At 40.4% G+C, this 14697-nt stretch overlaps 1 protein-coding gene across 1 annotated transcript; it reads right to left on the bottom strand.

The window, feature by feature from the left end:
- Positions 1–9088: 9088 nt before the first annotated feature.
- Positions 9089–10603, bottom strand: LOC126063891 (tubulin alpha-1B chain-like). The gene has a single exon (XM_049862411.1). The coding sequence runs from the start codon at positions 10517–10519 to the stop codon at positions 9173–9175; it is 1347 nt and encodes a 448-aa protein (XP_049718368.1). The 5' UTR covers positions 10520–10603; the 3' UTR covers positions 9089–9172.
- Positions 10604–14697: the final 4094 nt, after the last annotated feature.

Raw genomic sequence — 14697 nt, 5'->3', positions numbered from 1 at the left:
TCTATGCTCTGAAATACCTTTAGTAGTAGTGGTGTGAACTCTTCTCTGAAAATGTGGTAGAGCACTGCTGGGAAGCTGTCCGGGCCAGGGCTTTTTTTGTTGTTATTGGGAGTTTTTAAATTACCTTTTCAATCTCTTCTTTTGTTATGGTCTATTTAGTTGTTCTACCACTGTTTGTGTTAGGTTAGGTAGGTAGTGTGTTTCTAGAAATTCTTCCATTTCTTCTAGGTTTTCAAATTTATTAGAGAGCAGTTTTTCCTAGTAATCTAATATGATTTTTTAATTTCAGTTGGTCTGTTGTGGTATCGCCCATCTCATTTTTTATTCAGGTTATTTGCTTCCTCTCCTGTTTTCCTTTTCTCAGTTTGGCCAGTGGTTTATCAATTTTGTTAATTTTTTCCAAGAACCAGCTTTTGGTCTTGTTAACTCAGTTGTTTTTCTATTCTCTATTTTATGTAATTCTGCTCTGATTTTTATTATTTGTTTTCTTCTGGTGCCTGAGGGTTTCTTTTGTTGCATTCTTTCTATTTGTTCAAGTTGTGGGGATAATTCTATGATTTTAGCCCTTTCTTCTTTTTGTATGTGTGCATTTATTTATGTAAGTTGACCTCTAAGCACTGCTTTAGCTATGTCCCAAAGGTTCTGATAGGAAGTGTTTTCATTCTTATCGGATTCTATGGATTTCTTCATTCCATTCTTAATGTCGTCTATAACACAGTCATTTTTGAGCAGGGTTTTGTTCAGTTTCCAAGTGTTTCATTTCTTTTTCCTGTTTTTCTGTTATTGATTTCTACTTTTATGGCCTTATGGTCAAAGATGCTTTGTAGTATATTGGATTCTGTTAAGGCTTGCTTTATGATCTAATATGTGGTCTATTCTAGACAATGTTCCATGTGCACTGCAAAAGAATATATACTTGGCTGCTGTTGGGTGGAGCATTCTGTATATGTGTATGAGGTCAAGTTGGTTGATCGTGGCATTTAGATCTTCTGTGTCTATTGAGCTTATTTCTGGATGTTCTTCTGTCTTTCAGTGAAAGTGGTGTGTTGAAGTCTTCTACTATAAATGGCACTGTCTGCGTCACTTTTCAATGCTGTCAGAGTTTGTTTTATGTATCTTGCAGCCCTGTCGTTGAGTGCATAAATATTTAATATGGTTATATCCTCCTGGTATACCAAAAACAAAAACAAAAAAAAAACCCAGTGCCGTCGAGTCAATTACGACTCATAGCGACCTCTTGGTATATTGTCCCTTTAATCATCATATAGTGTCTTTCTTTATCCCTTGTGGTGGATTTAACTTTAAAGTCTATTTTGTTGGAAATTAATATTGCCACTCCTGCTCTTTTTTGATTGTTGTTTGCTTGATATATATTTTTTGCATCCTTTGTATTTTAGTTTATTTGTGTCTTTAAGTCTAAAGTGTGTCTCTTGTAGGTAGCATGTGGATGGATCGTGTTTTTTAATTCATTCTGCCACTCTCTGTCTCTTTATTGGTGCATTTAGTCTGTTTACATTCAGTGTAATTATGGATAGGTATGAGTTTAGTGCTGTCATTTTGATGTCTTTTTTTGTGTGTTGTTGACAGTTTCTTTTTCTCACTTAATATTTGTGCTGAGTAGTATATGTTTATATATTGTCTTTTCCTCTTATTTGTTGTTGATTCGTTTTTGCTGAGTCTTTATTTTTTTCTTGTATTTTGTTTTGATGAGTTGGATTGTTAGTCTCCTTTGTGATTACTTTAATATTTACTCCAATTTTTGTAAGTTTAAACCTAACTGTCATTTCTTTATATCTCCTTGTCTTCCGCTCCATATGAAAGATCTATGACTACATTTTTTTAGTCCCCCTTTATTGTTTTAATGTTATCATCCTTTACATAATGACATCGTTGTTTCCCTGTTTTGAGCATTTTTTTTAATCTTGATTTATTTTTGTGATTTCCCTGTCTGGGTTGACATCTGGTTGCTCTGTCCTGTGTTATAGTCTTGGCTTGATACCCCATATTATTTATTTTCTAACCAGAGAATTCTCTTTAGTATTTCTTATAGTTTTGGTTTGGTTTTTACAAATTCCCTCAAATTCTGGTTATCTGGTAATGTCCTAATTTCACCTTCATATTTGAGAGACAGTTTTGCTGGTTATATGACCTTGGCTGGCAATTTTTTTCCTTCAGTGCTTTATATAAGTCATCCCATTGCCTTCTTGCCTGCATAGTTTCTGCCGAGTAGTCCGAGTTTATTCTTTTTTTTTTTTTTAATTAATTTTTATTAAGCTTCAAGTGAACATTTACCATTCCAATCAGTCTGTCACATGTAGGTTTACATACATCTTACTCCCTTCTCCCACTTAAAAGAGTCAGCCCTTTCAGTCTCTCGTTTCGTGCCAATTTTGCTATCTTCCCTCTCTCTCTATCTTCCCATCCCCCCTCCAGTCAAGAGCTGCCAACACACTCTCCATTGTCCACCTAATTTAATTGGCTCACTCTTCATAAGCATCTCTCTCCCCCCCGCTGACCAGTCCTTTTCATGCCTGATGAGTTGTCTTCGGGGATGGTTCCTGTCCTGTGCCATCAGAAGTTCTGGGGAGCATTGTCTCTGGAATCCCTCTAGTCGCATTCATATCGTTAGGTATGGTCTTTTTATGAGAATTTGGGGTCTGTATCCCATTGGCCTCCTGCTCCCTCAGGAGTTGTCTGTTGTGCTCCCTAGCAGGGCAGACATCGCGAGTTTATTCTTATTGACTCTCCTTTGTAGGTGACTTTTCATTTATCCCTAAGCTGCTCTTAAAATTCTCTCTTCATCTTTGGTTTTGGCAAGTTTGATTATAATATGTCTTGGTAACTTTCTTTTAAGATCTACCTTACGTGGAGTTTGATGAACATCTTGAATAGATATCTTCTTATCTTTCACGATATATGGAAGTTTTCTGCCAACAAATCTTCAACAATTCTCTGTGTATTTCTTTTATCCCTTGTACATTATTTCTCTTGATATAGTCACGCATGATTCTTCATTCTTTTAAATTCTTTTATCTGGTTTTTCTTTGAATAAATTGGTGCCAAGTGTTTTATTTTCAGTCTCACATATTTTGCCTTACACTTGCTCAATTTTGCCTCTCTGACTTTCTATTGAGTTGTCTAATTCTGGAATTTTATTGTTGATCTTTTGAATTTCTGATTGCTGTCTCTCTATGGATTCTTGCAGCCTGTTAAATTCTTCATTATGTTCTTGAATAACCTTTTTATTTTCTTCAACTGCTCTGTCTGTGTGTTCCTTGGCTTGTTCTGTGCATTGCCTGATCTTCCTGATCTCGTTTCTGATGTCTCGAAGAGTGCTGCGTATTAATCTTTTACATTCTGCATCTGGTAGTTCCAGGAATATACCTTTACCTGGAAGATCCCTTCATTCTTTGTTTTGAGAGCTTGTTGAAGTGCTTATGGTTTGCTTTTTTATGTGATTTGATATTGACTGTTGCCTCCAAGCCATCTATAAGTTATTTTATGTTTGCTTACTGTGTTATAGCTTCTTGCTTTGTTTTGTCTTGATATGCCCAGATAGGCTGCTGGAGTGAGCTAGCTTGATTTTTTTTTGCCTTTGAAGTTCTAAGGTCCTGTCACCAAATGGGTAGAGGTGTTATCAGGTATATCAGCCTAGGAGTGTATTCACTTTTCTTGTATGGATTCAGCTCAGGTGTCCATCTAGTTGGTCATCAAGTGTGTGGTACAGGCTCTGTCCTACAGTTTTAGAGAGGTAGGAGTGATTGGTGTAGGTACTGGTATCTGGTTGCAGCAGGGGGTTATGCTCTGAACAAGGCAGGGGGCTGACAACTGTCCCCTGAGTGTCTGTGAGGGAAGTGTGTCTCTGTTCCCTACAGTGCACAGGTGATTGGGTTCTGCAGCCAGACCATGGGTACCCAATGCTTTTGGTTGTAAGGACTGGGAGGTACCCCTTATCCTTGGACCCCTGTAACAGGTGGCTAGGTGAAGTGGGTGGATCCACTAGTCCTCAGGCCCTTGATGTGGGTGGGTCTGGACCCTGTTTAATAGGTAAAGTGGTGTCAAACATCAAATACCTACCTCTCCACTGCACAGCTGAAACAGTTGTAGTCTGCCAGCAAGGGGCTATTCTCCTTTAATGGGCCCACACAAGTCCATCCAGGAGTGAAAAAAAAAAAAAAAGGAGTGAAGGATATTCAAAATCCTCAGACTCTTTGTGTCTGGACAGGAGCTGCTTCTGTCCTGAGCTCCCCAGCTTAGTGGAGCTGGTAGATTATTTTCCCCCCAGTTGTTAATTTATTCAATCTCCAAGGCAGGAGAATGGCTCAGGACATGCAGTGGGACCTATCTCAGGCCCAGGGAAATTGACAGCCACTGACACTGACTTGGGGGCTGGGGGCATGGTAAAATAACACAACGACTTAGCTTTTGCCAAGAGTGCTATTCATTTCTGGTTTTGGAGGTGTGAGTAGGCTTTGCAGCTCACTGTCTTTCCCTGAGGAAACTGCTTCCATAACTCTACTGCCAGCCCCACCACAGTCACTCCAGGGGATCCTGCCTGAAGGTTCCCACTGAGTGAGGTCTGGCAGCTCCTCGCTGGTTCTGACCCATCTCTTCCTCCCCCTGACATTCAGTCCATTTTCTAACCTTGCCTTTGGTGTTCAGGGCTCCTAGCTTGTCATATATATAGTTGTTTCACTTGTTTTTTTTGGGTCTTTGTTTTAAGAAGGATCACTGGAAGCGTCAGACTACCATCTTGGCCCCACCTCTGTTGACTTGTTTGAAAGCAATTTACAGACATAATCCCTGAGGAAGAATTTTAGACAAGAAAAAAAATATATATCTTTCCACTTACAGTCATTGTGTTAAAGACCTTTGCTACTTGTTAAATCAATGAATGGATGATAATACTGTTAACTCTTTTAAGAGTTAACATTCATTGAATAAGTGCTGTAGATCAGGTAAGTGCTTTATGTATATTACCCAATTTATTACGCATAACCCTGTGACAGAAGTGTTATCACCATTTAATAGCTGAAGAAAGTAAGGTTAACAAGTAAGTAGTAGAAGAACATTTTGAGCCCATGCAGTATAGCTCCAGAGTCATTTCTCTTAACAACTACACAAACTGTCACTCTAAGAACTAAATAACTGCCTATCAACTTATTTTCAACAGCTGAAAGACCTTAGAAGTATAAGGAACTGACAAATTAAATCAACTCCATAGATACTATATTTTCTCTGTGCCAGTAACTGCCAAGCAATGAAGATAAAATCATGTGAATCCTCTTCTGAAGAAGTCCACATAAATAGAAGTAAATAGTGAAGTGTTACTCCTGCAAATATCTACACCTAATGAGGTAGAAAGATCAGTGATCTAGGGAAGGCAGTGGTCTGAAGTTTAGGAAGACTGGGCTGTTATCCTGATACTGCTACCAAGTAGCATCCTACTCTGGTCATGGGGTGATGCTTCTGAGAGACTCAGCACCATGCCTGGCAAGGTGAATGCATGCCAGCTCAATGAATTCTACTTTAGGCATGTAACAAAGCGTTTCTCTAAACTTCAGTTTCTTTATCTGCAAAATAAGAGGAAATAAATAAGATGATAACTGAAGTCATCATACCAAGAGGCTTGAACTCACTGTTGTCTTGAAATATGTGCAGTCACTGGGTTGAATTGTGACCCCTCAAAATATGTGTTAGCTTGGCTAGGCCATGATTCCCAGTATTGTGTGTTCAACATTTTGTAATCTGATGTGATTTTCCTATGTTGTAATTCTAACCTGTATGATGTTAATGAGGTAGAATTAGAGGCAGTTATGTTAATGAGGCAGAACACAATCTATAGGATTAGGTTATGTCTTGGGTCAATCTCTTTTGAGATATAAAAGAGAAAATCAAGCAGAGAGAAGAGGGACCTCATTACTACCCAGTAAGAAGAGCCAGGAGCAGTATGCATCCTTTGGATCCAGGGTCTCTGCGCTGAGAAGCTCCTCAACCAAAGAAATATTGATGAAAAAGACCTTTCCCCAGGGCCAGCAGAGAGAGAAAGTCTTCCCCTGGAGCTAATGCCCTGAATTTGGTCTTCTAGCCTCCTAAACTGTAAGAAAATAAATTTCTGTTCGTTAAAGCCACTTGTAGTATTTCCGTTATAGCAGCACTAGATAACTAAGACACTAGGATAAGTGCTTAATGTGTATCGCTTCATTGAGTTCTCACAATTCCTATAAGGTAGTCATTTTAGTCATTATTAATCCCATTTTACAGATGAGGAAAGTGAAGCAAGAGAATCTAATAACTTGCTGGGGGTCACCAGCTAGAATGTGGAAGAGTCAGGATTTGAACCCAAGTAATATGACTCTGGAGCCCTGGTGGTACAGTGGTTAAGAGATTGTCTGCTAACTGAAAGGTCTAGTTTGAATCCACCAACTACTCCTTGGAAACCTTATGGGGCAGTTCTATTGTGTCCTGTAGGATCGCTATGAATTGGAATCAACTGGACAGCAATGGGTTTTGGGGTTTTTTTTTGGTTTAATATGACTTTTGAGTGCAAGTTCTTAACATCTGTGTTGTATTTCTCTGAGACGTGTTGGAAAGATCTTAGTGAAATTTGAATATGTGATGCCTAGTTTTTTTTAGTTTACAAAACCAGTGCTCTAATCCCTGAGGTAAGAAAACTTTACAATATGTATACAAAATTGTCAAGAACAAAAATGGATTTTATGAGCATATGTATGATTATATTTATTCCAGCTATAAATATATATTACAGGTGTGTGTATATGTTATTGTTATATTCACACTGTTTTTCTCTTCCTTTCCATACCATTGTTTGGGTGCTTAAATAGAAGTTAATGCCTATCAGAAAGTGAAAAAGAACCTGGATTTTGCCCAGTGTTTTAGATTTTACCTTCAGTTTGAAGCATGGTACCCAGCTGTGCTGGACTCAACTAAAAAAAAAGAAAAAAAGAGTTGGTTGAAAGTATTATCATAGGCCCAGAATGTTTGAATTTATGAGGGAGGGAGCAAGTTGGAGAAAGATAATCTGGGAAGCACACCTCAACACCACTATGCCCCCAACTCAAGAGGAAACGGAAGGCTGCTGATATGACCATTGTGGGTCATAGCTTATTAGACCCACTGAAGCATACTGGGAAAAAAAAAATGTGTAATATTTTGGTGTCCAGCTGTGGCCTTCATTAATATAAACCTGACCTTTGAGATGGAAACCCTGGAGGTGTAGTGGCTAAGTGCTACGGTTGTCAACCAAGAGGTTTGCAGTTGGAAACTCTACGGGGCAGTTCTACTCTGTCCTATAGGGTCGCTATGAGTCGGAGTCGACTTGATGGCATTGGGTTTTTGGTTTTTTGGACCTTTGAGAACAAAGCAAATGGAACATGCACTGCCTGAAAGCAACACGTGGGTGATTCATTAACACTAGAGCTGTCAAAAGTGGATGAAGAGAAATGCTATTTGTAATATCCACTAAACTATGGATAAAAGTGGTCTCTCCCCTGCCCACATACACTTACAAATCAGGTCATTATGAGAAGGATTTCTCTGTTGGAATCAATTTAATTCCTTTATTTTACAGATGAGGAAACTGAAGTCCATAGAGCAGTAGCAGTCCCAGGGTTGCATGCAAGTGAGGAACAGAGCCAGAGGGAGAACACCGTTTCTTGACTGCCTCCAGTTTTGAGGGAGACAATGCGTGTGATTTGGGACACTTCCCATAATTGCCGCAGCTTCAGTTTCTCCATCTGTATGTTTTAAGAGAGGAGAGCAGATGCAAAATGGTATGTACATGGCACTGTTGCTGCCCTGTCCTCTCCAGGATCCATGCCAGATACCACAGATGGCTTATGGTAAATATGTAACAATAATATGTGGAGTACTTATGGTATGCTAGATGTTCTAATAAGCACTTTACATATATTATTTCATTTAATTCCCATAATCAACCTATAAGATAGGTGTTATGATACCCATTTTACAAATAAGAGAATTGGTGTTCAGAGAGATTTAGTTACTTGCTCTAGGTTGTACCATCAGGGGACAGTGAAGAGGTCTTTGATCCTAGGAAATCTAACCAGAAAGCCCATATTCGTAAGTCCTAATAATATACTGCCAGCATAGCCTATGGGCTTTTGCTGCTAGCTCCCTATGTTGTTGTTGTTAGGTGCCGTCCAGTTGGCTCTGACTCATAGAACCCTGTGTACTACAGAATGAAATATTGCCCGGACCTGTGCCATGCTCACAATTGTTGCTTGATCCCATTGTTGCAGCCACTGTGTCAATCCATCTCATTGAGGGTTTTCCTCTTTTCCACTGACCCTGTACTTTACCAAGCATGATGTCCTTCACTGGGACTGATCCCTCCTGACAACGTGTCCAAAGTATGTAAGACGCAGCCTAGCCATCCTTGTTTCTAAGGAGCATTCTGGTTGTACTTCTTCCAAGACAGATTTGTTTGTTCTTTTGGTAGTCCATGTTATATTCAATATTCTTCACCAGCACCTCAATTCAAAGGCATCATTTTTTCTTTGATCTTCCTTATTCATTGTCCAGCTGTTGAAAATACGATGGCTTGGGTCAGGCACACTTCAGTCTTCAAGGTGACATCTTTGCTTTTCAACACTTTAAAGGCGTGGTGGTTAAGTGCTACGGCTGCTAACCAAATGTTGGCAGTTCAGATCTACTAGGTGCTCCTTGGAAACTCTATGGAGTAACGGGTTTGGTTCTTTTTTTCTGGTTTTGCTCCCTATAGCCATCCCTAATCAGGCACATCCCCCATCCCCATAAGCTTGGAAATGAACTCAAAATCCTCCTCATCATGTTATTGCAGGCACCTACCACCAATTGATCAGAGGACAGTGGGCATGTGAAATAAACCGTTTTATTAGCCCTGGATTAGATGCGTTCTAAGGACGCTTCTGGCTGTAAGATTCTAATGCATGATTTTAAGGATTGAAGGCAGTGTTAGACAGTAATATATATTTTTTTCTTTTTAATACTTTTATTTTGAGACGTGATGGAAAAACCTTACAGGTACACATGGAAAAATAAGACATGATCATAGTTGATAGTGAAGACAATGTAACAAGAAAGCTTTGTCGCCTAACATAGAAGCTTGAGTTCTGAGTGTGACATGTTGCTGCAGGGCTCAAAGGAATAATTAGTATTCTTCTCCTTCTTCCTCACTCTCTCCTTCAACAGAATCCACACCAACTTCCTCATAGTCCTTCTCAAGGGCAGCCATGTCACAGGCCTCAGAAAACTCTCCTTCCTCCATCCCATCACCCATGTACCAGTGAACAAAGGCATGCTTGGCATACATCAGGTCAAACTTGTGGTCCAGGCGAGCCCAGGCCTCAACAATGGCTGTGGTGTTGCTCAGCATGCACACAGCTCGCTGTACCTTGGCCAGGTCTCCACCAGGCACCACAGTGGGAGGCTGGTAGTTAATGCGAACCTTGAAGCCAGTGGGGCACCAATCCACAAACTGGATGCTGTGCTTGGTCTTGATGGTGGCAATGGCAGCATTGACATCTTTGGGAACCACATTACCACGGTACAACAGGCAGCAAGCCATGTATTTACCATGGCGGGGGTCACATTTCACCATCTGGTTGGCTGGCTCAAAGCAAGCATTGGTAATCTCTGCTACAGAAAGCTGTTCATGGTAGGCTTTCTCAGCAGAGATGACAGGGGCATATGTGGCCAGAGGGAAGTGGATGCGGGGATAGGGCACCAGGTTGGTCTGGAATTCTGTCAGATTGACATTCAGGGCACCATCAAATCTGAAGGAAGCAGTGATAGAGGACACAATCTGGCTAATAAGGCGGTTAAGGTTAGTATAGTGCTCAATATCAAGGTTTCTGCGACAGATGTCATAGATGGCCTCAATGTTGACCACGAAGGCACAATCTGAGTGCTCCAGGGTGGTGTGGGTGGTGAGGATGGAGTTGTAGGGCCCAACTACAGCTGTGGAAACCTGGGGGGCTGAGTAAATAGAGAACTCCAGCTTGGACTTCTTGCCATAATCAACTGAGAGACGTTCCATCAGCAAACAGGTGAACCCAGAACCAGTTCCCCCACCAAAGCTGTGGAAAACCAAGAAGCCCTGAAGACCTGTGCACTGGTCGGCCAGCTTGTGAATTCTGTCCAAGACAAGGTCAGTGATCTCCTTGCTGATGGTGTAGTGGCTGTGGGCATAGTTATTGGCAGCATCTTCCTTGCCTGTGATGAGCTGCTCAGGATGGAAGAGCTGGCGGTAGGTGCCAGTGCAAACTTCATCAATGACCGTGGGTTCCAGGTCTACAAACATTGCCCTGGGAACATGCTTGCCAGTGCCTGTCTCGCTGAAGAAGGTGTTGAAGGAGTCGTCTCCTCCCCCAATGGTCTTGTCACTTGGCATCTGGCCATCAGGCTGAATGCCGTGTTCCAGACAGTAGAGCTCCCAGCAGGCGTTGCCAATCTGGACACCAGCCTGGCCTACGTGGATGGAGATGCACTCACGCATGCTGGCTACGAGTTCGGAGGCGAAGGCGACGGAAGCAGACACCGGGTCCCGGTTACCATCCTCGACAAGCTAAGAGTCGCAGTAAGTAACGCACTCTAGATAGTAATATTTTAAAAAAATGGAATACAGAGGCAAGGCCAAGATGGCAGAATAGCCAGATGCTTCCGGCGACCCCTCTTACAACAAAGACCCAAAAATCAAGTGAAATGACTGTATTTATTACAAGCTAGGAGCCCTGAACATCAAAGGCAAACTTAGAAAACAGACTGAGCAGCAGGGTCAGAGAGAGACTATACAGAAGCGGAGAAGAGATTCTAGACCTAAATTGCTGGGATCCCTCAGGCACCATTCCTGGAAGCGGCTGTGGGGGGCTGGTGTTAGCACTCGGCCACGGTTATCTCAGGGAGAAGCAGCCAGCCACACAGCCTACTCACACCTCCGGAACCAGAGAAGAATGGCGCTCTCGGCAAAAGCTAAGTGCTTGAGTATATTTTACCACACCCCCCGCCCTGAAGCTGGCTTCAATGGCTGTTTATTTCCCTGGGCCTGAGATAGGCCCATTTGAGTGCCCTGAGTTATGCTCCTGGACATGGAGAAGGAATAAATTCACAACAGGGGGAAAAGATAATTTGCCAGCTCCACTAACCTGAGGAGCTCAGGACAGAAGCAGCTCCTGTCCAGGCATAAACAGTCCGTGGTCTTTGAATACCTTTCCCCCCTGCATGGACCTGTGTAGGCCTATTTCATGAGAATAGGCCTTTGCTGGCAGACTGCGACTGTTTAAGTAGTGCAGTGAAGAAGTGGGTGTTTGATATTTGACATAGCTTTGCCTATTAAACAGGGTCTTCACCTACCCACATCAGGGGCCCAGGACTGATGGCTCCACTCAGGTCACCAAGCCACCCGAGATAGGGGACCAAGGATAACTGGTACCTCACAGTCTTACAACCAAAAATATTGGGTGCCCATGGTCCATCTGCAGAACCCACCCGCATGTACCCTCTAGGGAACAGGGACGCGCTTTCCTCAGAGACACTCAGGGAATGGTTCTTAGCCCCCTGCCTTGTTCAGAGAGTGAGCCCCTGCTGCAATAAGACACCGGTACCTACACCAAACACCCCTACCCCTCTAAGACTGTAGGACAGAGCCTGTACCACACACTTGTTGGCCAGCTACCTGGACACTTAATGAGCTCATTAGGTGGCTGGCTGCTTCCCCCTGAGAAAACTAATAAGCTCCTCAGGTTAGTGGAGCTGACACACAAGAAAAGTAAATGGACTCTTAAGCTCATATACCTGATAACAGCTCTAGCCATCTCATGACAGATGTTAGAGCCCCAAAGGCAAAAATAATCAAGCTAGCTCACTCAAGCAACCCATTTGGGCATATCAAAACAAAGCAAGAAACTAGGATACAGTAAGCAAACATAAAATAAACTAATATGATAACTTATAGATGGCTCAGAGGCAACAGTCAATATCAAACCACATAAAGAAACAGACCATGATCGCTTCAAAGAGTTCTCAAAACAGAGAATCAAAGGATCTTCTGGATGAAGGTGCTTTCCTGGAATTACTGGATGCAGAATTCAAAAGATTAATATACAGAACTCTTGAAGACATAAGTAAGGAAATCAGGCAATACGTAGAGCAAGCCAAGGAACACTCAGATAAAACAGTTGAAGAAATTAAAAAGGTTCTTCAAGAACATAATGAAAAATTTGATAAGCTGCAAGAATCCATAGATAGACAGCAATCAGAAATTCAGAAGATTAACAATAAAATTACAGAATTAGACAGCTCAGTAGAAAGTCAGAGGAGCAGAATCAAGCAAGTAGAAGGCAGAATTGGTGACCCTGAAGATAAAGCATTTGGCATCAATATATTTGAAGAAAAATCAGGTAAAAGAATTTAAAAAAGTGAAGAAACCTGAAGAATCATGTGGGATTCTTATCAAGAGAAATAACCTACGAGTGATTAGAGTACTAGCACAGGGAGGGTTAACAGAAAATACAGAGAGAATTGTTGAAGATCTGTTGGCAGAAAACTTCCCTGATATTGTGAAAGATGAGAAGATATCAATCCAAGATGCTCACTGAACTCCACAGAAGATAGATTTTAAAAGAAAGTTACCAAAACATATTATAATCAAACTTGCCAAAACCAAAGATGAAGAGAGAATTTTAAGAGCAGCTTAGGGATAAATGAAAAGTCACCTACAAAGGAGAGTCAATAAGAATAACTCGGACTACTCGGCAGAAACCATGCAGGCAAGAAGGCAATGGGATGACTTATATAAAGCACTGAAGGAAAAAAATTGCCAGCCAAGGTCATATAACCAGCAAAACTGTCTCTCAAATATGAAGGTGAAATTAGGACATTACCAGATAACCAGAATTTGAGGGAATTTGTAAAAACCAAACCAAAACTGTAAGAAATACTGAAGGGAATTCTCTGGTTAGAAAATAAATAATATGGGGTATCAAGCCAAGACTATAACACAGGACAGAGCAACCAGATGTCAACCCAGACAGGGAAATCACAAAAATAAATCAAGATAAAAAAACGCTCAAAACAGGGAAACAGCAATATCATTATGTAAAAGAAGAAGACATTAAAATAATAAAGAGGGGTAGAAGAAATGTAGTCATAGATCTTTCATATGGAGAGGAAGACAGGAGATACAAAGAAATAAAAGTTAGGTTTAAACTTAGAAAAATAGGGGTAAATATTAAGGTAACCACAAAGGAGACTAACTTACTCATCAAAATAAAATACAAGAAAAAAATTGAGACTCAGCAGAAATAAAATCAATAACAACAAATAAGAGGAAAAGACAATATATAAAGATTAACTGCTCAGCACAAAAAATTAAATGGGAAAAAGAAACTGTCAACAACACACAAAAAAAGACATCAAAATGACAGCACTAAACTCATAAAAAAAAAAAAACTCATACCTATTCATAATTATGCTGAATGTTAATGGACTAAATGCACCGATAAAGAGACAGAGAGTGGCAGAATGCATTAAAAAACACGATCTGCCTGTATGCTGCCTAAAAGAGACACACCTTAGACTTAGAGACACAAAGAAACTAAAATTCAAAAGATGGAAAAAAATATATCAAGCAAACAACAATCAGAAAAGAGCAGGAGTGGCAATATTAATTTCCATCAAAATAGACTTTAAAGTTAAATCTATCACAAAGGGAAAGGGAGGCACTATATAATGATTAAAGGAACAGTATACCAGGAGGATACAACCATATTAAATATTTATGCACCCAATGACAGGGCTGCAAGATACATAAAACACACTCTAACAGTGTTGAAAAGTGAGATAGACAGCTCCACAATTATAGTAGGAGACGTCAACACATCACTTTCATTGAAGGACAGAACATCCAGAAAGAAGCTCAATAAAGACATGGAAGATCTAAATGCCACAATCAACCAACTTGACCTTATAGACATATATAGAAAACTCTACCCAACAGCAGCCAAGTATACTTTCTTCTCTAGTGCACATGGAACATTCTCTAGAATAGACCACATATTAGGTCATAAATCAAGCCTTAGCACAATCCAAAACATTGAAATATTACAAAGCATGTTCTCTGATCATAAGGCCATAAAAGTAGAAATCAATAACAGAAAAGGCAGGGAAAAGAAATCAGATTCTTGGAAACTGAACAACACCCTGCTCCAAAAAGACTGGGTTTTAGCAGACATTAAGGATGGAATAAAGAAATTCATAGAATCCAATGAGAACGAAAACATTTCCTATCAGAACTTTTGGACACAGCGAAAGCAGTGCTCAGAGGTCAGTTTATATCGATAAATGTACACATACAAAAAGAAGAAAGGGCTAAAATGAAAGAATTATCCCTACAACTTGCACAAATAGAAAGAAAGCAACAAAAGAAACCTTCAGGCACTGGAAGACAGGAAATAATAAAAATTAGAGCAGAACTAAATGGAATAGAAAACAGAAGAACAATTGCGTTACCAAGACAATTGAAAAAATTAACAAAATTGATAAACCATTGGCCAAACTGACAAAAGAAAACAAGAGGAAGCAAATAACCCGAATAAGAAATGAGATGGGCGATATTAGAACAGGCCCAACTGAAGTTAAAAGAATCATATCAGATTACTTTGAAAAACTGTACTCTAA

Source organism: Elephas maximus, chromosome 20, assembly GCF_024166365.1.
Source record: "Elephas maximus indicus isolate mEleMax1 chromosome 20, mEleMax1 primary haplotype, whole genome shotgun sequence".
Taxonomy (NCBI): domain Eukaryota; kingdom Metazoa; phylum Chordata; class Mammalia; order Proboscidea; family Elephantidae; genus Elephas; species Elephas maximus.
The sequence above is the reverse complement of the archived record's forward strand: the minus strand, read 5'-3'. Positions and strand labels throughout refer to the sequence as shown.